This window comes from Blennius ocellaris (assembly GCF_963422515.1).
Source record: "Blennius ocellaris genome assembly, chromosome: 7".
In the NCBI taxonomy this organism is placed as follows: domain Eukaryota; kingdom Metazoa; phylum Chordata; class Actinopteri; order Blenniiformes; family Blenniidae; genus Blennius; species Blennius ocellaris.
In genome coordinates, this window is record NC_137656.1 from 22,890,528 (window position 1) to 22,915,896 (window position 25,369).

Consider the following 25,369-nt stretch of genomic DNA (forward strand, 5'->3'; position numbering starts at 1 on the left):
GACATCTAACAAGAATTGCCCGTCAAATTTTATTTCATTTCTTGACAGCGTTATTGTTTTACAGCCTGATTGGATTTCCGACTATAATTTCTGAGCTGTTTATCTACCAATGTGGGTGTCATGTCTAACAGGCTCCTCTTGCGTCTCAGCAGCTTCTCTTGGGTCATTCCCATAGAGTCAGTGGTCATAATGTGTAATCGATGCTCTTTTAGTGACAGACTCATTTCATTGTTCTGGTAAATCAGAGGTAGACCTAAAAACTGCAAAATCACAGTGTACAATCGGTAAAAACGAACCTAGGTCATGGTAGAATAAGTGTATTATATATTTCTATGACTATAATTGCTTGATTTTTTATCCCTCCATCCATCTTCATGTAATTTTCTAACATTGACTCATTATTGGAGTGTTTTTTCTCTCCTAACAATAGACCACAGTTACATATTAAAATACAATCAATGTATTGCATGATCAATAGATTTCCATTTCAGACTTTTTAAGTTTTAGATTAGCTTCCTCAATGTATAGAATATAATAGAATCCAGTTGGAGGCAGTCTGAGAAACATTCATCTGCATGCAGTGAACTACAAAAAGAAGCGGATTCAGAGAAAGGAAGATTTGTTGAGTTAATTTGCATCAGCGGCCACATTTAGTTTAACTTATGCATGAAGTATTTCTCACTGTGAAGCTTCACTTTAGCTGCTGTTACTAGTCCAATTATCCGTTATGAAAAAAGGCCTGTAGATGAATGTCAGCATGAAAAGATTTGTTTCTGTGAGAGCAGTGGTTCCCAACCCTTTTTCCCTTCAGCTCTGAGACTTTCTTTGATGGAGAATGACTTCTTCATCTATCTCTAATTTGATAAATTATTATACAGACTGAGAATTTCTTGGGTGTGTTCTTGATTCTTTCAAGTGGCTTTCCATGAGGGATGCGCAATATAATGTGAACCTGCGATCTGCCATAATATTGTTCAGTATTCATGATAAGTACTAACACTGAAGAAGATTAGAAGATTATGTTGATGACTTTGTTCCTTGGAATTTGTTCTTCCAAATAACAGCGATCCAGCTAAATGCAAGATATTTTTTTTTATGAATAATTGAATAAATCAAACTTTTCTTTCATGTTTAAGGTAGTGTCCTTTTCAGAGTATGAGCGCAGCACCTGGAAACGCAATTCATCACAGTTCAGTCAGGCATTAGCAATATATAAATGAAGACATTTTACCATGCTTGCATGTTCTGCATTTCTGAACAAAATAAAAGTAGACATGTGGAAGGATAGTTGAAAAGGAACCATTGTTTTATCCTTTGGGCAGGGTGTCATCTCATCCCGTAGGTCAGTTGTGAGCATATATGCATGGTTAAGATGCAAAGTTGACTGGTGGTTTTAATCAGAAGTGCTTTGGACAATCATGAATACGTGTGGTATTTTTGGGCTCCTGCACCAGACAGATATCCTTCCCTCAAGGCTATACTTTCACATTCTCAACCAGCGTCTGACAACTGTGATCTAAACCCATCTGGAATAACATTCATCCTCTCGTTTTCTTTGAACACGGTCCTGCATAGTGTTTTCAGTTCACGTCATCTGCGTGTTGAACATTTGGGGAAGCCAAGTCTGTGTGCATTGTCACCACATTGTCCAGCTCTTTGTTATTCAGGAATATGCCTGACCCGAGTATGGTTTTCATCTGCGAAGGCTTCCTTAAATAGAAAAGTGGACCTCTTATTGCAGCTATGTGGGGCAGTGCTGTATTTCAACCTATTTGATGCTATACTTTCCCTCTGCAAGCCTCTAATTAGTGGGCTGCCTCATCCCTCAGCTGCAAGGGAACATCCCACGTATCCCTTTTCTGCAAGGCTGAGACTCCTCTGCTCTCATAATGACAAGGCACATGTGTAGACAGTTAATGGAGAATCAAACCCAATCACTTAGAATAGCTTTGACTGCAAAACAACAAAATCACAAGAGGCTGTACACTACGGATGTGACCGTACATAAAACACAATTATTTCTTAGTTCTGTTTTTGGACAATGCACTTATTGTTCATGTCAAAACAACTGAAGTTGGATGTCCTTTTATTGTGAATCCATTAAAAACAACATTGCCTCTGTCATAGTCCAAACATGCAAAGAAAGAAAATCAAAAGGATTTGAGATGTGTGGGATTTTCTGTCTTCTTTTTTTTTAAACCCCAATTTATATTGTGGCTCATGCATTCATCCACAATGTTTCTACATGCTGCTGTTGTGTCTATTGTTTATGCCAATGCACCTCTGCACACAGCTCACAACTGGCCACAGGGTGGCACTGGCAACCATCGGTTACGTGGGGTGCTCAATTTCCATCTTCTGCCTCACCATCACTCTGGTTACTTTTGCAGTCTTGTCGTAAGTATCAGTAATTCCACAAATCTACCCATTCGGTCATGAAACATGGACATCTCTTTTTAAAACACCCAGCTTTAATGCTTCATGCATCGAGTATTGTAAAAGTGCCATGTACGATATATAATGTGATATGATCCTCAGGTCAGTGAGCACCATCCGCAACCAGCGCTACCACATCCATGCCAATCTCTCCTTTGCAATCCTGGTGGCGGAGATTTTACTGCTGATCAGCGCTCGCTTTGACCCGGGAACGGTAAGCTGGCAGTGCACAGCACTATTAGTGAGGATGAAAGTGGTAATCACTGCAACAAGAAAGTTAAAAAAGGACTATATAAATGACAATGTTGAATTGATTAATTAAAACACAATGACTGACATGAGGAATTCATGAATTAACAGGTTAAAAAAAAAAATATATATATTTTAATGGAAGATGTGCAAATGGTAATATCCTGGTTGTGCTTCCTATCCTAGCTGCCCTGCAAAATAATGGCTGTCCTGCTCCACTTCTTCTTCCTGAGCGCCTTTGCCTGGATGCTGGTGGAGGGTCTCCATCTCTACAGTATGGTGGTCAAGGTTTTCGGCTCTGAAGGCAGCAAACACTTCTACTACTACGGTATCGGTTGGGGTACGTTTCCTATATTTCTCTACCATCATTCTGAAAGTCTTGGCAAACAAAGAAACCTGCCCCATGTGTGTAATGTTTTCCTGATTAATTTCCCCTTATGTCATCTATTTTTTGACATTTGATCAATTCCGTAACTCAAGCTGTTCCATCATTGATAACTTGACTTTTGCATTCGTTCAATTCACCTCACCAGTTGGATATGATTTATTGGGAAATAGATGACAGTGACCATGTTAAATAAATCTGCTTTGACTTTCTGCATGTTCTACTGGAATGTTTTTCTCTCTTGCTCTGACTGAGCTGAAGTTTGATGGACAGATATAACAAATGTGGGACATACTGTACGTGTACTGCCTTCGCCTGCTGGGGAATGTATAGTCTCGCTTTTACATGTTGAACCCATTACTGGAAAAACTATCCTTTTTTTTTATAACTTCCTTTCTTCTCGCCAGAGTAATTTTTCATTTTGTGTGGCCAACTGTGAATTACATGATGAAGAGAGGTCCGACAGCTAGAAGTAAATCTGTTGTAGAAAGTATAACTCTTATCTGCATTTTATAATTAATTGCCACTGCTATTAGCGATGTGATGAAGGCTGTTGACGACTTTATCTCTCATTTCCTCCCTTGCAGTTACAGGCTTCCTTGTTGTATAGCACGCTAGAAGCTTTTTGGCTCACAGGAAAATCAAAGCAGCAGAATACAACAAGCTATTTTCAGGGAAGTGACCAATTAGCTGCAAAGTAGACGAATATAACCACGAGTGAGCGACTCCAAGAAACTGCCATGGAGCCTCGATTCACAGGGCCTGCAGGTTTGAAGTGCTGCACATTGATTAAAGATATCCTGTGTAGATCTAATGGAAAAAACAATGAAACAATCTGCTTATCAAAAGAAAAGGATGGAGCTATAATCTGCCCTTTTTGGGTGTTTCAACACCCAACATAAGTGTTACATAATCCGAGGAGAACTCATTAATGGTCATTGTCCCTATGGCAGGTGAACCCAGCCCTGGCTTTAGGGCTTTATTTACACGAGTGTGTTTCTATTTTTGGTTTCATTTTCTCATTAGGTTCTCCGTTGGTGATTTGTGTAGTGTCCATGACATCAGCCCTCGATAGTTACGGTGAAACTGACAAGTAAGTATGGCCCATGAATGGAAGTCACCTAAAGCCGTAAAAGCTTTTCTGCTGTTGCACATGAATGACATCAAGGGGAATAAAGTGGAAACAACTGGATTTGATGCTATGTGAAAGCTTTCAGGGTAAAGGTAACTGTCTACACTGTGTGTCACTCTGTATTTACATTAAAACATCATGGCAAGTATTTATTTATTTTTTTACTTAGGGGAACACATTCATAATCTATATGTATTTCTTTTTGCTCCTTCCTTTGCTATTTTAGCTGCTGGCTGTCGCTGAAGAATGGAGCCATTTGGGCTTTTGTGGCACCAGCTTTGTTTGTCATTGTGGTAAGAAATTTGGGGAAAAAAACAAGATCATATGACCTAATTTGCAATTGTTTTACAATATAGTATACCCAGTTAACAAACTTATAACCTCCTTTCTGATTTGCAGGTGAACATCGGGATTCTGATATCGGTGACCAGAATCATATCTCGCATCAGCGGAGAGAATTACAAAGTCCATGGAGATGCAAATGCAGTCAAGTAGGTTTCATGAAGGTTTCATTGTCAGGTCAATTGTGTGTGTACTTTTTTTTAAACAATACTGTATTTGTATAATGTATAAACATATACATGGGTGTCTCTGATTGCAGACTGACAGTGAAAGCGGTGGCTGTGCTCCTGCCTATATTAGGAATTTCCTGGATATTCGGCGTCCTTGCTGTCAACACACACTCTTTGCCTTTCCTCTATATTTTTGCTGTATTCAACTCGTTACAAGTAAGTTTTACTGCCAAAGGGATTTTTTTTTATAATTGATTAAAAATGTAGTTGCTAAAGATTTTCCTTCAACTTTTTCAGGGGTTCTTTGTCTTTTTGTTTCACTGTCTTCTCAACTCTGAGGTAAGGTTCATGGTATTTCTGTTATTCATATTTATGTTGTTTATAATCTGCAGGAGAGGAGTTGTGTCTTCAGTTGCAATGATTTCACATTTTATGTAATGTGCATTTTTTTTACTTGTGTTCATCATATTTCTGCAGGTCAGAGCTGCTTTCAAACACAAAACCAAGGTGTGGTCTCTCACCAGCAGCTCCATTCGAAATATCAATGTGAAACCATTCAACTCCGACATCGTGAGTACAAATACTAACTCTCTCGTGATTGTAATCGCACTGTGTAAATGTTTCTGTTCTTTTTTCCAAAAACAACTCCAACCTTCACTATCAAGCAGTGATTCAATAGTAAAGTGTGTTTATGACTGCACGGGGCTGCACAATATTAGGTGAACATGCAATAACATTGTTAAGTATTGCACTAACAATAGAATTTGTGGTAAATACAATCACTTATGTTGGTAATGTTGATGCCTTTGTAGTTTCTTTCTGCTTTGTGGTTTCTTCTTCTAAATAACCGCGCTCTTTCTCATGCCTCTAATTTAAACCAGCTGTGCGTGCACCAAGTTTTCTTTTTTCTCCAGGTTTTTTTCAATGATGTGCACGTCTGTAGTTCTCACCAGCAGTATTTTATAAACTGAAAAGTTTGTTAACTTTGGTGATTTTTGCTCAGGTTTTCTGCTTCTGATATCTACCCTGTGGCCTTATGATTGAATGATGAAATAAACCGCATGAAATGATTCGAGTTGTCAAGTGTTTTGATTAGTTTATCGCACATTCTATGTGAACCTGTTGCAATTAACAATATCTTTTGATAGAAAATTCTGTCATTTAGAAATTACGGAGCATAAATCCATTGATAATTTTTTTTTCAGTTCCAATGTGCATGGTTATATCTCTATATATGCTTACTGTGCTGCCCTGACAGTGTAGGAGTTGTGATAAAAAAAACAACCCTGTCAGCAGTAACAGGATAGTGATTAAACGTTCAGATTTAAGACCCCCAAAAAAAGTGGGCGTTCACCTCCCTAATCTCCATGTCTCCCTATTATTCTCTTATACAGATGAATGGAAACAAGGAGGGCGTAACTCCTACAAAGATGAACACGTGGGACAAAAGCACCAACTCAGCCAACCGTATCGACCTCTCGGCCGTGTAGAGCTCCAGGCCGCCGTTTGAGTCTGAGGCTGCAGAGTCATCGGAAGATCAGTCGAGTTGAATGGCAAACACTGGCCAGAGTATTTTCCCACTGCGTTGTGTAATACATTTGACACTCAGCCACTCAAGTGAAAGTGATATCAAAAGAGGCGTTCTGGAGTTGAATGATAGCTTCAGCATTTAGATTAACTAGACTTCTAAAGCTGTGCCTTACTTTCTTTTTTAAGAAATAAAACGGGGAGTTCCTAAGTAGGCTACAAAAGCAGGTCTATCGTCTGTTGGCTGTCGTAGGAGAAGGTCAGTAAAGTGACAGAAGGATCTGTGTTTGTAGTTCAGGGTATGGAAGTAATCCTCAGTGGAACAGAGCATCTCAATTTATCCATTGCATGGACCATCTGCTGTAATTAGGCTTATTTGCGCTCTTGCTCAGAGTTCGCTGAAGATTTCAACACAATTCACAGTCATATTTTCCTGGATTGTTATACAATCTAAATATTATACCACCCTTTCAATTGTTTCAAAGAAAGTCAAATGTATGTCTCAACATTTTTTATTGAATATCCAAAATTGACATACCAGCACCTGTATTGCCCATCAATTAGTACATTTCATTTTACGATGCACAAAAAGAGCATGTACCAGGAGCTCAGGCCAAACACAGTGAAATACAATTGGGTATTAGGGACTTATCAGTGTGATGTCTTTTTTGACATCACACTGTCTTATTGATAATTATTGGAACCAATAACCATTCCTTATTTTCTTTAACAGAATGCCAATTTTATTTTTCCTCAATAAAATGACATGATTGAATTTGACTGAATGATCTTTATCTAACTCTTGGCATGAATGCAAATATGCTTATCTTTCATGATGTCAAAAGGTCTTATTAAATGACAGTGGTAAAGGACTCGTGCCATAAAATGTGTTACACAATAACATACATATTCCATTTTTGATTTGAATACAGAAAATTAAGTGCATTCAACTTTATGAAGTCAATAGATTGTATTCTGAGTGCAGTTGGGTTCAAATGCATAACATTGAATAGTAAAAGGACTAAGGAAAACATTACATTTTCCTAAAATATAGTGTTAAATGTATGCGTTAAGACCAAACGCTACACCACCTGTTACCAGTATTAATCATCACAATGGACAAACTGCAGATTTAATCTGAAAGAACTCCTCCAGTATTCACCTAAAATCACACAGCTTTAATCTCGTTCTTCTGACACCACAACACAATAACTGCACAATACCCACAAACAATGTAACAATAGATTAGACTCTGATATTAATGTATTTATTTATTTTGTGATTCTGGGTTCTTCATCATGTCTTCTGCAAACTATCACAGCTCAACAATCAATGTGTTTTTGTATTAAAATGTGTTGTTTTCCCTCCTTCGTTGATTTGACTGGCATAGTTGCAGTACCTCACATTGATAGTACGCTGGCATATGTAATGCTTCTTGAGGAATAGTGAACATTAGTTTTTTTTTAATTGAATACAGTTCTGTGAAGTTTTATGTTGTATGCTGTTGCCACTCTTCTTTTAAATTTTCTTACTTTTTTGTAAAATGAAATATTATATGGTTGTTTCTTTTCTTTATAAACTGTGAGAATAGAGGGAGATGAGATTGTTTAAAAGTCATTGATTTTACACTGTACCAACATGAAGTCTCCTCAGACAGGATTTACTGTAAGTCTCTCTGCACTTACATGACACGTCAAATCAAAAGTTAGGTTTTCCAGTTTTTATTAGCTTGTAAATGACTGTTGTTGTATGGTACTATGGTCTATGCTTCCATTTATCTTTATTAAATAAACTGTTTATGACCAGAAACCAGTGTCCTTTTTACTGCATGATTTCCAACTTCATAAGTGTAGACTTGTAGGTTATTAAGACCATTTGGTGAATACTTTGTGCAGCTATAATTCAAATGTCCATAAATCCACTTTGGGAAAGGATGACAAAAAACTGAAGTTTTTTACCAGAGACCAAAAGCAACAAAGTTCAACTCGGTATCAAGTGTAAAATATAGCTTTTTCTTTTTTTTTAGGAACTTAAAATCTTTTGCAGTCATTTGCAGTTTATATTGAATGAAAAAGGTTCTACTTGCTGAAATCAATCCTCCTGGCTATTAAAAGATCATTTCCTAGTGTACCTCGAATGGCAATGACTCATTTGGAAGTAACATGATGCTTCAACTGTGGAAATTAGTCAAACAAATCTGTGTCTTCTCAGGTCACAGTTTGTTTGTTTGTTTTTTCTTACCCCCATACAGTTCTTACTCTGTGTTGTTATCTATTCTACACTAAAACCCAATTAAAAAACAAAAAAGACTTTGTATTCTGCAACACTGAAATTATGGTTTATTGATGGATTGTTTTAAAGACTAGATGTAATTGAAGAAATGTTCATAGTGCTGGGAAAGTATTTTATAGTCCATATGCACACGTGGTGAGTGTTTCAAGACAGAAAGAAGTGATTAACCTTTGCTTTAAAAGCACAACAAAGACAGCATGTCTTTATTTTACCGCTGTTTGTTTGTTGGTTAGACATTGCTAGATTACAAGCCTACAGCCTGCATGGTGGTACACTGGTTGGTGCCGTTGCCACATCACAAGGTCATGGGTTCAATTATGGGTCAAATATATTTATTGTGTTGCTTCTGCATGTGTCGCCTTAAGAGCATTTATTTTCTCTAGGTACTCCTCCTACAGTCCTGAAAATATGCATTTGAGCTTAATTACCCATAAGTGTGTATGGGTGTGTGTGTGTGTGTGTGTGTGTGTGTGTGTGTGTGTGTGTGTGTGTGTGTGTGTGTGTGTGTGTGTGTGTGTGTGTGTGTGTGTGTGTGTGTGGATATTAACTCTGTCATATCTGGGGGGTATCCTACCTTCTGGGATGAGCTGAACCAGAAAAGAACAAAGAAGTATAGAAGATGGAAGACGTCTTCCATTAAAAACACTGAAGCTCTTTACAGAGTCATCTCTACTTTTTAATGTGAAGGTGAGGTCCTTCAACATCCATCTCACTATACTGAAGGTGGTCGAGTCTGCAGTGGGGCAGCATGTTGAGGGTGGCACATATTTACTTTGAATGTGTATTTTGAATGCCTGAGATGTCCTTGAATACAGTACAGGCACCATAAACCACACGGTAAGACAGATGTACAGTACACGTGGTGCACTTTGTAATGTATATTCAGGTGGCTGAGGAGGTATGGGATTTCCCAAACTCTGTGAGGATTATAATGTAATTTGATTCAATACATTTTATTCACGGATTTAAAACGCATCAGTCGTATTAAGTCCTCGATTAGAAAATTGAATCTTCTTTATTTAACATTAAAAATATGAGTAGTATCCAAATTTAGATATGACTCTTCAGTTTACGAGCTGACATGAAGGCGTCGCAGTCAAACAGCTGCTGGTGTGTTTGCGCAGGCGCATCGCGAGCCGTGAATATGAATAGCCGCTGAGTAGAAAGGTGAGGAATACAATCATATCTGAGCTCACAGTCTCTATACAAACTGCGTTTTACAGCCGTAATGTCACTTTTATTTACGTATCTACCGACTTCGGAAAAGTAGCGGCAGGCTTTGCCTCGTTCTAATCGCTCATTGGACCTTCTTAATGTTTTGTTTACACGCCGCTGACGCACGTTGCCTCAACTTTTTGTGTTGACGGAAACCTCGTCCGCGTTGTGTAGTCGGTGGCTTTCCACAGGTTATAAAGCGTGCTTCTTGTGGGAACTATTTTCTTAGTGTAGATGAATGGAATGGGATTTACCGGCACAGGAGAAGAAGTGTCGTGGGACTCAGTTTCAGCTGGCCTGTCCACCTCTTGAACCTGATCTGGATACTTGAACACGTTTATTTGGCTCCATGGAGTCTGTTGGGAGGTTTGAGTTCAGGAGGAAAGACCTGATTGGTCACGGAGCCTTTGCTGTTGTGTTCAAAGGCAGACATAAAGAGGTAACAGTTTGCCCCTGACATTCATCTTGTCATTCTTTTTACGTTTATGTATATTTACATGAGCTGTTTACTTCCAAGAAACGTGACTGGGAAGTTGCTGTGAAGTGTATCAACAAGAAAAACATTGCCAAGTCTCAGTCTTTGCTTGGTAAAGAAATCAAAATACTCAAGGTAATGTCTGTTTACTATTACCTGTATCTGATATTCATTGTTAATTTGACTTTTTTTTTTTTTAATTAAGATTCTTTTCCCTTCCATCCACCTTGTCTAGGAGCTGAAACATGAGAATATCGTTAGACTACTTGACTATCAGGTGAGGATTGTTCCTCCTTTCTCATCCTGCTCTGTCTGCTCACATACATCATCTCAGACACAGTGGACGGTGCATACATGACTGTGGGATGTCACAGTTTAACATCGGGCTGATGCCCCTCAGTGACCAAAATTGGAAACTTTAAAACTCTCAATTAATAAAATTAATAAAAAAGTTTTTCTAAAAAATGACATTATAAAACTCATCTATAACATCTTATGTTTGGACCCAATCTCGTAAGGATTCATGCATATTGCAAAGTGTTTGAAGAAAGGGAGTTTACTTAAATGTACGTGCATCACCCTCTTCTCCACTTACTGACACCTGCCAGACACGGATGAGCTGATCTCACACACTCTTTTGGACAGATGGCAGGGTGCAGCCGGTTGAACAATGGCTTATAAAACACTGTCTGTGTGTACTGACGAAAAGTCACTACGTTCAACTGTAAATGCTCTCTGCGGACATTGACATGTCATGCCACCTGGCATCAGGATAGTTTTCACCCTCTGTTATCTGCAGTAGCGGTACACACCAGGCCATAATAGCCACATGGTGGTTTTTATGCAATAGCACACGGGGTAAACATTTCTTAGGTTTCAGTCCTGCGCATAGAGCCTGTTAATTTGAACTGAGTGATATAAAAGAGAGCCTCACTTATTACTTTCCATTGAAGTCAGGTGGACCTGACACCATAAACTAGTCACAGTTATAGCCCACCCTGTCTCACCTCGCTCCTCTGTCACTTTCTCAATGGCTATAAATGTGGGGTGCTGCATTGGAAAGGATCCTGAATGATTCAGAGGCCCCAGAGCTCGACGGCAACCTGGTCTGGATACAGTTTCAGACCCCAGAGTCAGCTGTTGTCAAGAGGCTGGCGAAGTTTTAGTCACTGGCGATGAGCCAAAAAAAAAATGTCAGCTCAGTCAAAGAAGCGATATGTTGCCACTTGTTGTGTAACCTGCAGCACAGCTAAGACATCGATGGATTCGTGTAGTAATTCTTGCCACGCTCTGCATAGGCACATGCTATACCTGTTTATTGCATGCATTTACTCATCCATTAAGTTGCTCTTTTGCTTTAATCAATAGGAAATGGGAGGATGCATTTATCTGGTCATGGAGGTGAGGTTGCATCTGTTTTCATCTGAAAATTCAAATCACATAACATTTATATGTCAACCTTGTGGATGTGTTTGTTAATACTTGTGCTTCTTATCTTTTTAGTATTGCAATGGAGGTGACCTAGCAGAGTACCTTCACTGTAAGTTTGCTTCACAAGTCAGCGTTGCAAGAGTATTTCAGATTTGCAGGTTGTTTTTTGTAAACCCATTTGACCAGATTATTTGTGGGTCATTGCAGCCTTTGAGATGATTGTGGGGGTTTTTTTCTCCGTGGTTTGAAGAAATAATAGGATTTTGACAGGACGACAAAGCCAAAGTTGACAAGTCCCAATAGGTCAGTGGGTAAATTACAAGCAAGACTTCCAAGTACTTAACCCAGATAAAATTAAACCTCTCAGCCAGGCCTGTGGTCAAGACAAAATATGTGAAAACTGTGGCCAAACTGAAATACCATATTTATTTTTCATGCACTCACAGTTTTCCAGGCATCTTGTGATCTCACCACATCTTAATTCTTAGGATAATAAAAGGCATTTCTTGTGAGAAAGATCACCCTTGCCTCAAGTTTCAAGCCATGTTTCCAAATACGACAAGGCGGCTGAGGGCACGGAGTTTAGTTTTCTCAGGCTAGAATTAGCTCGTTGGTGTCGGTGTATTTAGGCACTGCTGTGGAGTGTCGGTCTAATTCTTGCTCTGTGCGAGCGCTTCTGACAAGAGTTGCCCAGTCTGTGTTTGTGCCAAGGAGGCCCGTACGGCTATTTGCAGCACAACACTTGGTCACATTTGGCAAGGTTCACAGAGCACCCCCCACATGACCTCACCCATCTGTCACTCACTTATCCCATGTCCTCCTGTGGAAAAACACGGCAGCTCGAAATGCTGGATTGGGGGGGGGGGGGGGGGTGCTAGTATGTCGACAGCTCGGACTTTAATTTCCAAATGAAGCCTCATAAACAAAATGTCTCTCTATGAAGAATGACAGCAGTGATGCTGATGCCATTAAGGTTGTACATTTCCATATTGCATCATGTCTGTCTCGTGAGAGTGACAACGCTCAAATTAAAGTGAATCTTTTAAGGGGGATCGAGGCTAATATAGCATTTTTCTCAGGCTGATAATTTTGTCATTATATCTTTGTCAATTTTTAGACACATTTGAAAATATAGGATGGTAATGCTCCTGCGTTTCTTCAGTAGTGTTGTGTGTGTGTGTGTGTGTGTGTATACTCATGATACATGTTCTATATACCTGATTTTCCACAATATGACCCAATCTGATTCCTTACCTCTGACCTACAGGTAAGGGCACCCTGAGTGAAGACACCATCCGTGTGTTCCTGCAGCAGATTGCTCAGGCCATGAAGCTCCTGCATAGCAAAGGCATCCTCCATAGAGACCTCAAACCCCAAAACATCTTACTTTGCCACCCTGAGGGACGCAGGTCCAGCTCCATTAATACCAGCATCAAATTAGGTAATGGCTTTGGAGGAATTGCAGCTGCAATATGGTAAACAATTGTGGCTCAATTTTAATAGAGTTGCTTTGAATGGAAAATATCTCTTGCCAAGAACCCCCACCCATAAATATGTGTTTGTCACCACATTTCTCTCATCTTGCAGCTGACTTTGGGTTTGCTCGTCACCTGCAGACAAACACAATGGCAGCCACACTGTGTGGCTCTCCCATGTACATGGTAAGTATGAAGGTTTCCTGTGCCAGTCAGGCGTCATGTCGCTGTGTCTCCATTGAGCTGTGAGCTATGTTTGCCTTGTCACAGGCTCCTGAGGTCATCATGTCCCAGAACTACGATGCCAAGGCTGATCTCTGGAGCATTGGCACTATTGTGTACCAGTGCCTGACTGGAAAAGCACCCTTTCATGTGAGTGATACTCACATAAACATGCAAAACAATCCCCCAAATCTCATTCAGGACTGCATTTGGGTAAACAGGCGGGTTTGCAAACAACTCATTGCCGTCACACTTTAAATAGCCACGCTTACTTGTGAAATTGTTTTGATTTTAGTTCTTAGAAAGGACAAACTGATTGGCGTCAAAGCTTGAATGTGATATGTCCCTTTCACAACTCAGAGGAACTTGAGCCACAGAACAACCACTGAAAGCCACCTGCCTCCTGGCTGATATTTTTTTACCCAGATCTCCTTGTTGCAGCTTGACTGCTTGATAAAAATGAGCCTTGTTTACTAATGGGGGGGTGAGGAAATGGCTGTGAGCCACGCTCTCTGAATCCAGCGTAAATAGCCTTTCACAACTCTGGCCGCTGCTTTCCACTGTTGACGTGGCTGCTCACATGTAACTGTTGGACTGAGTTTGTCAGTTATCTCAGCTGTTGTTTGTATGCAAACACGTGCCAGCGTTTTATACCTTCTCTGCTTCTATCTTTATCTGTAAAAACCCCGTGTTTTTTCCACGTCCATATATTTTTAGCTAGAGAAGAGTTAGCATTCTGGTGTTGTTGACCTTTTAATCCTAACGCAACACACTGAGATTATTTATGTTGCAGTTTCCTTGAAAGCTTTTTCCGTTAGTGAGAGGTCAGACTGACTTCTGTTTCACCTGGGAAGGTCGGTGAGTTTAGATCAGTCCAAGCGTTAGTGTGAAGTTCGCCGCTATACCTGATGATGATGATGATGATGATGATGATGATGTTTATTTTGGTAGTCCAGTTGGCAAACATACCACTTTCCTGATAGTGGGATCATAAAATAAACACACTAGCACACAGTAATTGAATTAAAAAATTGTTTTACACTGCTTGCCCTATGTATGCATAAAAAAGCTTGACTTCAATGCTGGTCTGTAAATATATCTGTCACAATTATACGCGAGTGTAGGATTGGTCATTTTGAAAGTGTAACTGGCTGTTGTGTGTATTTGTACCAGGCCAGCTCACCGCAGGAGCTGCGTCTCTTCTATGAGAGCAACAGCAACCTGTTCCCAAGGTTAGTGCTCCTGAGTGACCTCTCACCCAACACACACACACACACACACACACAATTTTCTGTCATCGAGGCTGTCACATTGATGATGAGCGAGTGATTGAAATCACCCACGTTTGTATGTATTTTAATAACGTCTCAATGCGTCACAAAGCATGTGTTAGGGCAAAGACACGTGCACACTCGTTTTTATAATTAGCACTCAGTAAATAAGTGTGATGCCGTCACTAAAAATAGTTGTAATATGGAAGAAACTGATACAGACACCTGGCGGGACCTATCATAGAGCACATTCTCCATTAGCCGCTCTCATAACTATTGTATGAAAATCGCACAAGCCCAAATCAATGCTTCACTTATTTTTCTCTATGATTAAATATTTTTGCCTTGTTATCGGTTAGGGTTAGGGTTAGGGTTAGGGATCTCTGATGTTGAGAACTTTGACTTGGAACACATTCAAAGGGATTTATGGACTGTTTACTCACTGTTTTCATGGCGCACTTTGCCAGCTAGTATTTGGCTCACAGCCATGCTTATCATTTCGCAAAAGCTGGATGATAAGATATGCTCCATGTGTCTGTAGAGGCATTTGTTGTTTTCTTCTCATTCTATATATAAACTGCTCCGAGGTGCCAGCTAGTGTCCTGTAAGGCTATAATTCTCCACATGACCCACATAGCTTAACGTAGACATAAACACGCACACACACACACACACAGCCTCAGAGTGTTATCATGTTAATAATAAAGCTATACATTACATAAAAAATGCACATATTTTACAGATCACTGGGTGTGTATGAATAGTAAAGGTTTTAGCTCCACACAGATCTACCACACATAGCCTGGTGTTGTCTGTCAAAAATCCCTGTGATTAGCCAGTACTTAAAAAGGATCTTGCTGTTATTATTCCCACGATTTTCACTTTTGCTTATCAGTGTTCTAACTAATCTGAAGATGAAACTTTTTTTTTAATTTTTTGCTAGTGTCCCAAAAGAGACCTCTAGTAACCTGAGACACCTCTTGCTGGGGTTGTTGCAGAGGAACCACAAGGAACGAATGAGCTTCGGTAAGAATTAAAATATATATTTTTTTAATTCCCTTCTCTGTGTAGCTTCAAAGCATTTCTTTCACATCATTTTTTCCTATTTTCAGATGAGTTCTTCCACCATCCTTTCTTGGAGACCAGCCCATCGCCGAAGAAATGTATGAACTGTTTGTCGTGACGTTCCCGTGTGCTGCAGTAGGAGTGAAGGTAGTTCAACATGTAGTTGAGGTCGTAACAGAAGTGTCGTCTGACAGGCTCACCAGCTGCCGTGGTCTCCTACCCCAGTTCAGCCTCCGGTAGCTCCTCTAGCAGCTCCTCTGCGTCCCAGCTGGCTTCGCCTCAAGTATGTACAGAGTTCCCAAAGGAAGCAGTCAGTCATTGGTATTCACTTATCATCACTTCTAAAATCAATACGTTTTTTTTTTTCCCCACTTTTTTCTTTTAGCATTCCGATGGAGAGACGCATCCAATTCAACTGCTTCACTCCCCTACACAACACAACCTGGGCTTCCAGCTGAAAGAAACAGTGACTCAACCGAGTCCAAATGCCACATCTTGTACAGAAGACTATGTCATGATCCCTGCCCAATTCCCTGGTACGACCTCCGAGCCCCAATATTTAAACATACTGTATTATGATTCTTCTTTTTTTCACATTAGTAACAAACAAAAACATCGGGCTATTCCTGTTTTTCTGCTCTGTAGGTGAATACACTTGTGAGATGGAGGTTGAGTCACCCATTCACAGCTGCCTCACATACAGTGGGTGAGTTATCCACGACTGTGAGGCTCATAATGTGTTCAGTTATTCAGTACCAGATGTACGACACAGTAACTTACATGGATGACTAATATATGTATTTACGGTTGAGTATGCCTGTAACAAAGTTATTTAATTAGAAAATATATATATTGCAGAATGTTGGCCTCCAAAAGGGAATAATCTTTTTAACACTTAACTTCTAAGCATGTACTGGAATAAAAAAAAAAAAAAAAAAATCAAAGCTGGTTTTATTATAGCTGATTACTAATTGATAAGGAATAATAATAATTAAAGAAAAGTTCAGATAATGCTTAACACTTCCGTTTGTTTAGGAGCTCACTGCTGGCCGAGAGAAACCCTGGAGCTCCAGGAAGGACACCTTCACCGTCTCCCCTCCCACATTCTCCCTCCAAGCCTGTTAGGTACGATACAAAGCAGTCTTGTTTGGACAAAACGAGACTCCTCTGGAGGTAACCTCCTCCATAGCGAGGAGGACTAATTACTTAATAGTTGATTAAATGATTGGTTTATTGTTTAAATGTTGAGTAACTTGTGACTCTATAAGGAAACCATAAATTATAGAACAAATAATTCAGGGAATTATTATTAGAGGTATTGATTTTAACACCACAGTATTTTGTCCTCAAGGCACCTCGTATTATTAGTCACTCAATATATTCCAAACGTTTTCTTAGAAATGTGGAAAAACTGTGCTTTGGCATATACACTGTACACAGGAAACAACACTATAGAGTTTAAATGTATATATACTTTAACACGTTCCCCATGAAGGTTAAAGATCAACAGAGTTCATTCTTAGCAGCTCATGCTTCTGTGTCTAACTCCCTTGGCTTCTTCTTTGAACCACTCAGCAAGCCTGATGAAGGTGCTGGCTGCAGCAGAAGCCGCTCAGGGCCCATTCCCGTCCCAACTCAGGTCCAGAACTACCAGCGTATGCAACAGCACCTGCAGCCCGTCGGCTTGCACGGCTCCACCAGGCATGTCCAGCCACCTCTGTCTAGAAGACCACCCTAACACTATGTCTTGCTCCGCTCTGCTCGTTTCTGATGTCTAATTCTGTATCATGTTCTTCAGGGTCACACTGTGCTGCGGGTGCAGCAGCAGGGAAAGCTCCCCACTGTGTGGCGCCGGCTTTGCCTTTAACTCTCCAAAGCTGGCAGCTGGAGGAAGTCGACCACAGCAGCGCTCCCCACAAGGTAGCTACCTCACCTGGTTTCTGTGTAATCTATCAAGGATGTTTGGTTTTTTTTAGACATGGATGATCTAACCTGGTTGGCATTTAGTGTTAATAAGTGATGCCTTTGAGGTATTTAGGTGTTTGGATTAATCTTGTTTCGTTCAGACCTGACAGTGCATGCAGTGTTAGGTGCCTCATCCACTGCACTGAGGAGGAAGCAGAAAGAAAAAACTCTGTTTGCTTTCGACATTGTGTTTTGGTATTGAGTCATTGAGTTCTGCTGCCTTAAAGACAGGACGCTGACATGTTTTAACTTCTGTCTGCTTATGTATGCATATTTGAAAAAATATGTGTTTGGTGTTTATTTTATATAACCGCATGTCTGAATGATTAAAAAGTTTGAAAAGACAGTTTTTCAGGTTAATGCTAGTGAAAAAATTATTCATCAGTGATCGTAATGGGAATTATTGTATTGAAGAGGCTTTTACTAAGCAGGGCTGATTTACTCCATTTCTCAAAATCACGATCTGCAATCACTCTCATTGCACAGTGTGTGTGTAATGACAAGAAATACCCCACTTAATACAGGTTTATAGCAACAATATGAAATGTTTTATATATTTTTTTATTTTTGTGTCCTCCTTTTGACTCATGCATTTTTACTTTCAACACCTCATGTGCATACTTGAGCCTGCCTCATTTAGTCTTACTGATGTAATTATTCGAGCGAAATGAATGAATGACTTCACAAATAATATGTACTGTGTTGAACAATGATGTAATTTTTGTTATGATCTGTAATTCAGTGGGACTGACCCCAAAGACCTCAAGGCGGACTCTGATCACAGGCTCCCCTGATGAGAGAGTTACCTCCAGCCCTAAGGTCAGCCCACACACACACACACGTTACTTAAGAGATAGGGCATAGTCTATCAGTGACATTTCGTCATTTCAATAACTAACAGCATATCTGACAGACGGCTCATTCTTCGCATCTTGTATGAGGACTATGAATTATGATGGATTATCTCCATGTAGCTCCCACAGTACATGACTTTTCATGTCTGTTCTCAGCAGCTGGTACAATCCAAAATGCTGAACCGAACCAGGACTGAGCCAAACCTGCAATCTCTTGAACCATCTCCTCCTTCAAAGGCCAACATGAGCCGGAAATCAGCCAATGAAAAGGGCCCTTTTAAAAGGTCAGTACAACACACTGGTGCATCGTTATGTCTTATAATTGCTGGGGTTTTTTTGTTTTTTATTTTTATTTCTGAAGAACTATAAAGACATGGGAAAACAATTAAATTTGAATAACTATTGTTTATGATGCGGTTGTAATTGAAATGTGAAAACCTTCCATCTTGCTGCGAGAGATGTCACACAGTACAACTGATAAGCTGTTGAATAAACCATGAAATGCTCACAATTTATTGAAGGTCCAGATCGAACAGCGCAGGGATATTGTCTGACATGCTGCTGAAGGTGGCTTTTGGAGCGCATCATCTTGCTGAGGAAAGTGACGAGAACCTCAACTGTGAAAAAGGGATGGATATAGCAGGTACAAGTCCAAGTGAAAGCAGTCAGTGCATTCCAGACAAATTATTTTGTTCCTCATCAAATATTGATGAGGAACAAATGTTCCTCATCAATATTTGTGCATCTGTTGTTGTTGTTGTTACTGCAGATTTTTAAATTGGGATATGTAATAAAGAGCTAAATAAACATTGTCGGATAATGGCAAGGAAGTATGCAACTTGTAGTAGTTACAAAATCCAGATGTTGAGGTTCCAGTTACAATCATAAGATTTTGTATAGGAACCTTCCCCAGCAGACTTAAAACTCTTTCTATTTTGTTCTCACAGTGCCACCTGCTGGTTGTCACGGAGCTTTCCAGTGTGCAGATAGTCCACCTCCTGCCGTCTTTACAATGGGCTCTCCATCCAGTGGAAACACACCTCCTGATACTATCATAGCATCCAGGGCGCTCTCAGGTATGAAGAGACATTTCATATTAAGGTTTTTAATAAATGCTGTATTTATTATGGTGAAAACTACAAGAGTCATATCAAAAAAATTTTTTAAATTACCTGTCCATAAAATATTTATGTTTATTTTATAATGGTTATCAACTTTGAATTTTTTATCAGTCAGTCAAATATATCTTCTATCAGCTCTTCTGGATTTATTAAATTTTTTCTTATCACTACTTTCAGGCTCCCCCAGCTACACCAACTCAGCCTGGCTACTTAAGAGTCGCCCTCTGCAGAGAGGAAGCCGTAGAAACAGTGAGACTGACGCCATGGAGGCTGTCCCACACAGCACTCTCGTTTTTCATCCCCCAGCACTCGCTGAAGATACATTGATGGAGGTAAAGTGAACATTATGTTTATATAGATTTAGATGACGCCGCTTGGAACAGTTTTTGTACCTGTATTTTATTTAATTTTTTCTGTTTTTCTCACAGCAAACCCACACAGACGCTCTGGACGACCTGCGTTTCACTTTGGCTTTTGTGCATTGTGTCATGGAACTGGCTTCATCTAAGTATCCGGGACTGGAAATCATCAGCAGCCCTGATGTTTCCTTTCTAGAGCAGAGCTTGGTGACAGACCAGATCAGCCTTCTGAGTCGAGAATGGAGGTGAGAAACATCAAAGTTTGTTGCATTCTCCCACCGTGTTTCCCCCCCTTTTTTTTGTACAGTCTTTTTGAAAATGACTTGGCTTTCTTTTTTTTTTGTGTTGCTCCAGGTATGCCGAGCAGTTGGTGTTGTACATGAAAGCTGAAGAGTTTCTCTCAGCTGCGTTGCACAACGCTAAAGAAAATATTAAGCAGGGCCAACTCCTTCCCTCTGCTACAGTCAAACAAGGTGAGACAAGTCCTCTGTCGTTTTGATTATCAATCATATCACTTTTACAGATCTGAATAGTATCTATTACTTGTTTTCTAGTAGGCTGGTGTACTTAAAATTGTGAAAAGGAGACAGGTAAACTGCGACTGGAGCCTGGTGCCCCCAAAACTGTGTCTTTTTCCATAATGTGAACATTATAAGAGCATTGAAGTGCAACACTGATTGGTTCAGCTTTGTGTTTCAACGTTGTTACTCCAGCTCAACTCGAAGCATCGAGATTGTGACCATATGTTGTGCAAGCAGGAAAAGTCTGATCATCAGAATCACTTTATAAATCCCTGGGAGGAATTCTTTAAATGCTTCAATCAGGTTCTGTTCAGACTCAGAGTGGTTACGGGCGACTGCCATTTTCAAGATGGTCCTTAGCCACAAATCCATACTTTTTTTTGTATAATCTCAATTCTTCCCTTGAAAATACTATTTCCTCAAGTGTTTGCATAAAAGCCAATATATGGTAAAGTGATGAACCACTTGTTGCGTTTGTAGAACCAGTCTTGCAGAGTTGTGCTGTGTTTAGTTTTATATATCATGACGCTAAAACGGTCTTCGCATTTTTCGTTTGTGTGCCGACAGTGATCAGGAAACTAAATGAATTGTACAAGAGCTGCGTGACATTCTGCCGCTCCCTCAACGACCATCTTCAGACTTTCTTACTTGACAAACAGAAAGTAATGAGCCACTTCAATGAACTCACAGCAGAGAAGCTCATCTACAGTCACACTGTGGACATGGTGAGAGAGTATTAAATGTATACCGCTAATCATCATCTGTCCTCTGTATGTTGAGCATTAAGGTTTGCCATGTGTGTTCTCACTGTGTTTAGGTGCAGTCTGCTGCTTTCGACGAGATGTTTCACTGCGGAACTGGTTCAGTGCAGCGTTATCAAAAAGCCCTTCTGCTGATGGAGGGTCTGTCCAGGAACCTGACAGAGGAAATCGACATAGAAACCTTAGATAAATGTAGGTGTACGCACTGACACAGAAATGATGGACATACATCCTTTTCCAGTGTAATGACTGAATCTTTTTTTTTTCACATTTTCAGGTAAGCAGTGTATTGAGCGACGCCTCTCATCACTGCAGACATAACTGTGTCAATGAGCTCGGTGACAGCGTCCACAAAGACTGTCCTGTCTCATCCATCTGCTGTCAATGCTGATGGATCCTTTGACACTGTCCCGTACACAAGCACTTTGACCTCTCCTGAGAGAAACGACCACTGGAGCGTCTGCTCTTTCCCCACCACTGAGCCTGGTATCTTGATTAGAATGCACAGAGAAGACTGGAAGTCTTGTTTGCGACGGTGTTATGATTATTTGAAACCCGAGATCAGGTCAACTGTTCTCAGTATCGTTACAGATTGTTTGCGTTTGTTGGTTTTGCACTGAGTATAATCAGATAGATTATTAACTGATTTTAAAAATGTTATACTTGAAACGAAAAAGTGGTTCTTTTGTTTGCAATCGTTGTGGTATGAGTCCTGTAAACGCTCACTGGCAAACAGGAGTCTGAATATTTTGGATGAGATGACCAAATATTGCTGATATGTAGCGATTCTAGTCAAACAGTGCCTTTTTTTTTCTTACATTTGTAATCAGCAGAGTTGTGGATGTAAAGCCAGTTTCATGTTTTGACCTCATACTGGATAATTGCTTTATGACTGGAGGTCTTATGATCATACAGATGTACACTGTGGAGTGCAATAAGTATGTTGGAACAATTCAATTGGATTTCACTTTTGCAGCCAAGTGGCTGCCAGAATGTGATGACATCACTGAGTGCTCTAAGCGACTTTGAGTGACATTGTTTGCATGCTGCAATTGCTGCTTTGACTACAGAGATTGTCACTGATGTAATAAATGGAGATTGTCACATGAATTTTTACATGATTGTGCCTGATAGGCAAACTAGGCAATCAGAGATAATAGATTCCAATATGACGTAGAAATATTGGACGTTTGTTTGAATGTATTAAGTTTTATTCTGTATTTTTAAGATTGTCACTTGAATTTGGCATAATGAGTTGTTACATGTGAGATCAAAATAAATGTTTATTAATATAACATGGATTTTCTTCACATCAGCATGTCAAGGATGCATTTTTTTTTGGTTTGTTTGTTTTTAAAAGGAAGCACACAAGTCCAACTCAGTTTAAGGTGATAACTCTTAAAATTATGCATGAATTTAAAAGTGCCTTATGTAGCGTGTGGATCCACCAGCTGCTTTATATATATATATATATATATATATATATATATATAAAAAGCAATAACAATTCAAACTCAGTGTCTGGATTCATAATTGCAGCAGGAAAGATGTCTTGACTCTGAATGTGTCCAGTGACAGCTGAATACATGAACTCTCTCTCAAAGTGTTTGTTTTCTCGTGTTTCTCTCTGGATATTTTTAGCTCATGAGAATCAAAGAGGCTCATGAGAATGACAGAGGTGTGAAAAACCATCCACCTGTTGAGACCTCTGTTTGGTGATCTTTGATGACATCTTTGAGTTTGAGTTAGACTAAGTCTAGTCTCACTGCTACCAACTGTAGCAACTAATTTGTAAACCTGTGACTAAGCAAAACTTTAACACCAATTGTATCTTCAGTATAAATCAGAAAATAAATAACAATCCAATGATGGATGTATAAAAAGTAAATCCCTTGAGTGTGTAGTCTCACCATCACTTGTAATTGCATTTTTGCCGTCAACCAACTGAACGATCACTTACAGTTTAATAAACTCTGCTATTTTAATTACAATAAATGACTTTACAGCTGATTTCATCTCAACAAGCCTGAAAGTCAACAGGTGCTGAATCAGCACTGTATAGTACAGACGATAAAACAGATCACTTCAGTTTGTCATTTGGAGGCGTCTGTTTGTGTAAATATACATTTTGCTGATTGATTGTGTGGCACTGATATACAAACTCAGTGAGTGAGGATAATACGACATGCATCCAAAGAAAACACACCAGCCTCTTTGCATGAAACCACTTTTTTAAAATCAGAACTCAAAACTACTCGGACGCACACAGAAAACTAAACCCTGAAGTTAGAAACGTTTGCATGAGCAGAAATCTTGTTTGACGCATCAGTAACTTAAAATCTTGTCACATCAGCAAGAAAACCAACATTTTAAAACTGGATTTGACAGTAAATAAATAAGTAAACGGTAAACAGGATTACGTTTCAGTAGATCTGGGTTTAGCTGATTTCAGATTACAAACCAAGAACTTATTAATCTGTTCTTTTGATCATACAAAGTAAAGTTAGGCTTATTGTTTCAACATCTAATTCATGTTATAAACAAGAGTAAATGATTGTTCCAGTATCTTGATAACAGCCTTGTCATCAGGTGGACTGCTGATCAATTGGTGCTAATATCAATATCTGATTCTTAACTGAGCAGGTATTTTGTACCCGAGGTTTCTATTTCATAACCGAGGTTTAGGGAAAAATAAATATGGAAGTAACAAATCAAGTCGGAGCAAATTAATACAAAAAATATATTTGGTGTTTAAGGTGTCTTGAATATGACAGTTTTCTGCATCTGTACATTTTTTTAATCTCCAAAAATCTAAACTCTGATTTATCTCCTTAATATTTACTCATCATTTAATGAATGGATAATGTGACTTCATCTTTACTTGTTTTTGCAAAAAAACAATCATTATACTCACTTCATGAATCTTTTTTTTTTTTAAGTAGCTGCAATGAATTAGTGAGACCCTTCAAAGTAACACACTGGTTACTTCCTCAAGTAATCAATTACTTTGGACTTGCTGCATCTACTGTATTAACTCAAAACAATTTTGTTATGTTCATATGTACTGCCTCCAGCCCAAATGACCACCGTGGGTTCCAGAGCCATTTTCCAATCCTTCATCATACTACACCATAATAAATGATACTTGATATGTCTGTGTTATGTATCATGTTTTGACCTGTGATCAAAATGGAAATCAAGAAAGGCTTGAAATATTATAATACATTTATTTGTAATTAATTGGTTTGTCATTTAAAAAATATTGTACTATAGAAAAGCATCCATACCCTGCAATATCTGACGTTATAGATATATTTCTCTTGTTGGGAAAATATAATTTACACTGTAATAAATGGAGGGATAAGAAACCCTCCAACTGTTTTAAAATTAAGTTTATACTGTATTTTTCGTCTCTAAAAAAATGCCAAGTGCTGTTTCCAAAAAAATATGCAAAGATATGACTCTTTCTCTTTTCAATATAAAAAGTCCAGATGTTTATAATTGATAGCCTGTTTTAGTTTATTTACGCACATTTGACTGCTCCTCCCCCCTTGAATTTCTACTTGTTTGTTCTATTTGCTTTTTCTATGTTCTCTTTTGATGGATGATTGCATGCTTAACCAGCCACCACTAGAGTTTGTAAATATTGTTGTTCAATAAAAAAAAAAGGAAGACGAAAAAAAAAAATAATAATAATTTCTCCAGACGTCTTCCTGGTCCTGAAAGTACATCCGGGTCACACGGACGGGGTTGCCGCGGCCGCCATGTTGCTGAATGAAGTTAACCTAGCTCCAAAACATTGAGTAGCAGCTAGCAATATCGATATTTATTTTCCCATCAAGATACCGTTCGTTGCGGCACGCAACCACCTGTAAATATGACTTAGGATTTATCAAACCGCCACAGCGTCTCCATCTCTTGTAAGTAACGCCGTCTGCTTGATAATTGCAATTATTCATCCGGAGCTGGCCTGTTAGCACAAAACAAGCTAAGCGCTAGCACGCTAGCACGCGTCCCGTATCATGGGTCATCATAATTACTGAAACGGCACTGCATATTATAATGCAGAGGTTCGGGTTCAGCCCGTTGCAGCTGTTTCTG

At 39.3% G+C, this 25,369-nt stretch overlaps 3 protein-coding genes across 10 annotated transcripts in view; all 3 read left to right on the forward strand.

The window, feature by feature from the left end:
* Nucleotides 1-8,043, forward strand: part of adgrd1 (adhesion G protein-coupled receptor D1) — a 34,544-nt gene extending 26,501 nt beyond the window's left edge. The window contains exons 16-25 of the mRNA XM_080498908.1: nucleotides 2,294-2,397; nucleotides 2,539-2,650; nucleotides 2,872-3,025; nucleotides 4,097-4,163; nucleotides 4,429-4,495; nucleotides 4,602-4,693; nucleotides 4,804-4,930; nucleotides 5,012-5,053; nucleotides 5,192-5,284; nucleotides 6,109-8,043. Coding sequence (XP_080355034.1) covers nucleotides 2,294-2,397; nucleotides 2,539-2,650; nucleotides 2,872-3,025; nucleotides 4,097-4,163; nucleotides 4,429-4,495; nucleotides 4,602-4,693; nucleotides 4,804-4,930; nucleotides 5,012-5,053; nucleotides 5,192-5,284; nucleotides 6,109-6,204 — 954 coding nt within the window. The 3' untranslated portion in view covers nucleotides 6,205-8,043. The remainder of the gene's footprint in view (nucleotides 1-2,293; nucleotides 2,398-2,538; nucleotides 2,651-2,871; nucleotides 3,026-4,096; nucleotides 4,164-4,428; nucleotides 4,496-4,601; nucleotides 4,694-4,803; nucleotides 4,931-5,011; nucleotides 5,054-5,191; nucleotides 5,285-6,108) is intronic.
* A 1,667-nt stretch (nucleotides 8,044-9,710) lies between these two features.
* Nucleotides 9,711-22,470, forward strand: ulk1a (unc-51 like autophagy activating kinase 1a). Of its 3 annotated transcripts, none has more exons than XM_080498910.1 (27): nucleotides 9,711-10,187; nucleotides 10,266-10,358; nucleotides 10,459-10,500; nucleotides 11,592-11,624; nucleotides 11,727-11,763; nucleotides 12,922-13,095; nucleotides 13,242-13,315; nucleotides 13,400-13,501; nucleotides 14,525-14,583; nucleotides 15,566-15,648; nucleotides 15,735-15,785; nucleotides 15,882-15,970; nucleotides 16,073-16,223; nucleotides 16,333-16,393; nucleotides 16,723-16,812; nucleotides 17,263-17,388; nucleotides 17,486-17,607; nucleotides 18,395-18,471; nucleotides 18,663-18,790; nucleotides 19,028-19,149; nucleotides 19,454-19,582; nucleotides 19,805-19,959; nucleotides 20,056-20,231; nucleotides 20,341-20,459; nucleotides 21,075-21,232; nucleotides 21,325-21,460; nucleotides 21,546-22,470. In XM_080498910.1, the coding sequence occupies exons 1-27, from the start codon at nucleotides 10,098-10,100 to the stop codon at nucleotides 21,587-21,589; spliced, it is 2,721 nt and encodes a 906-aa protein (XP_080355036.1). In that variant the 5' UTR covers nucleotides 9,711-10,097; the 3' UTR covers nucleotides 21,590-22,470. The 3 variants fall into 3 exon arrangements, with proteins under 3 accessions (XP_080355036.1, XP_080355037.1, XP_080355038.1); XM_080498911.1 differs by having other exon boundaries at nucleotides 18,666-18,790; XM_080498912.1 differs by lacking the exons at nucleotides 21,325-21,460; nucleotides 21,546-22,470 and having other exon boundaries at nucleotides 21,082-21,177.
* Nucleotides 22,471-25,046: 2,576 nt separating this feature from the next.
* Nucleotides 25,047-25,369, forward strand: part of ep400 (E1A binding protein p400) — a 28,990-nt gene continuing 28,667 nt past the window's right edge. For all 6 annotated transcript variants that reach the window (XM_080500136.1, XM_080500139.1, XM_080500138.1 and 3 more), the window contains exon 1: nucleotides 25,047-25,188. The gene's annotated coding sequence lies outside the window, so the exon portion shown is untranslated. The remainder of the gene's footprint in view (nucleotides 25,189-25,369) is intronic.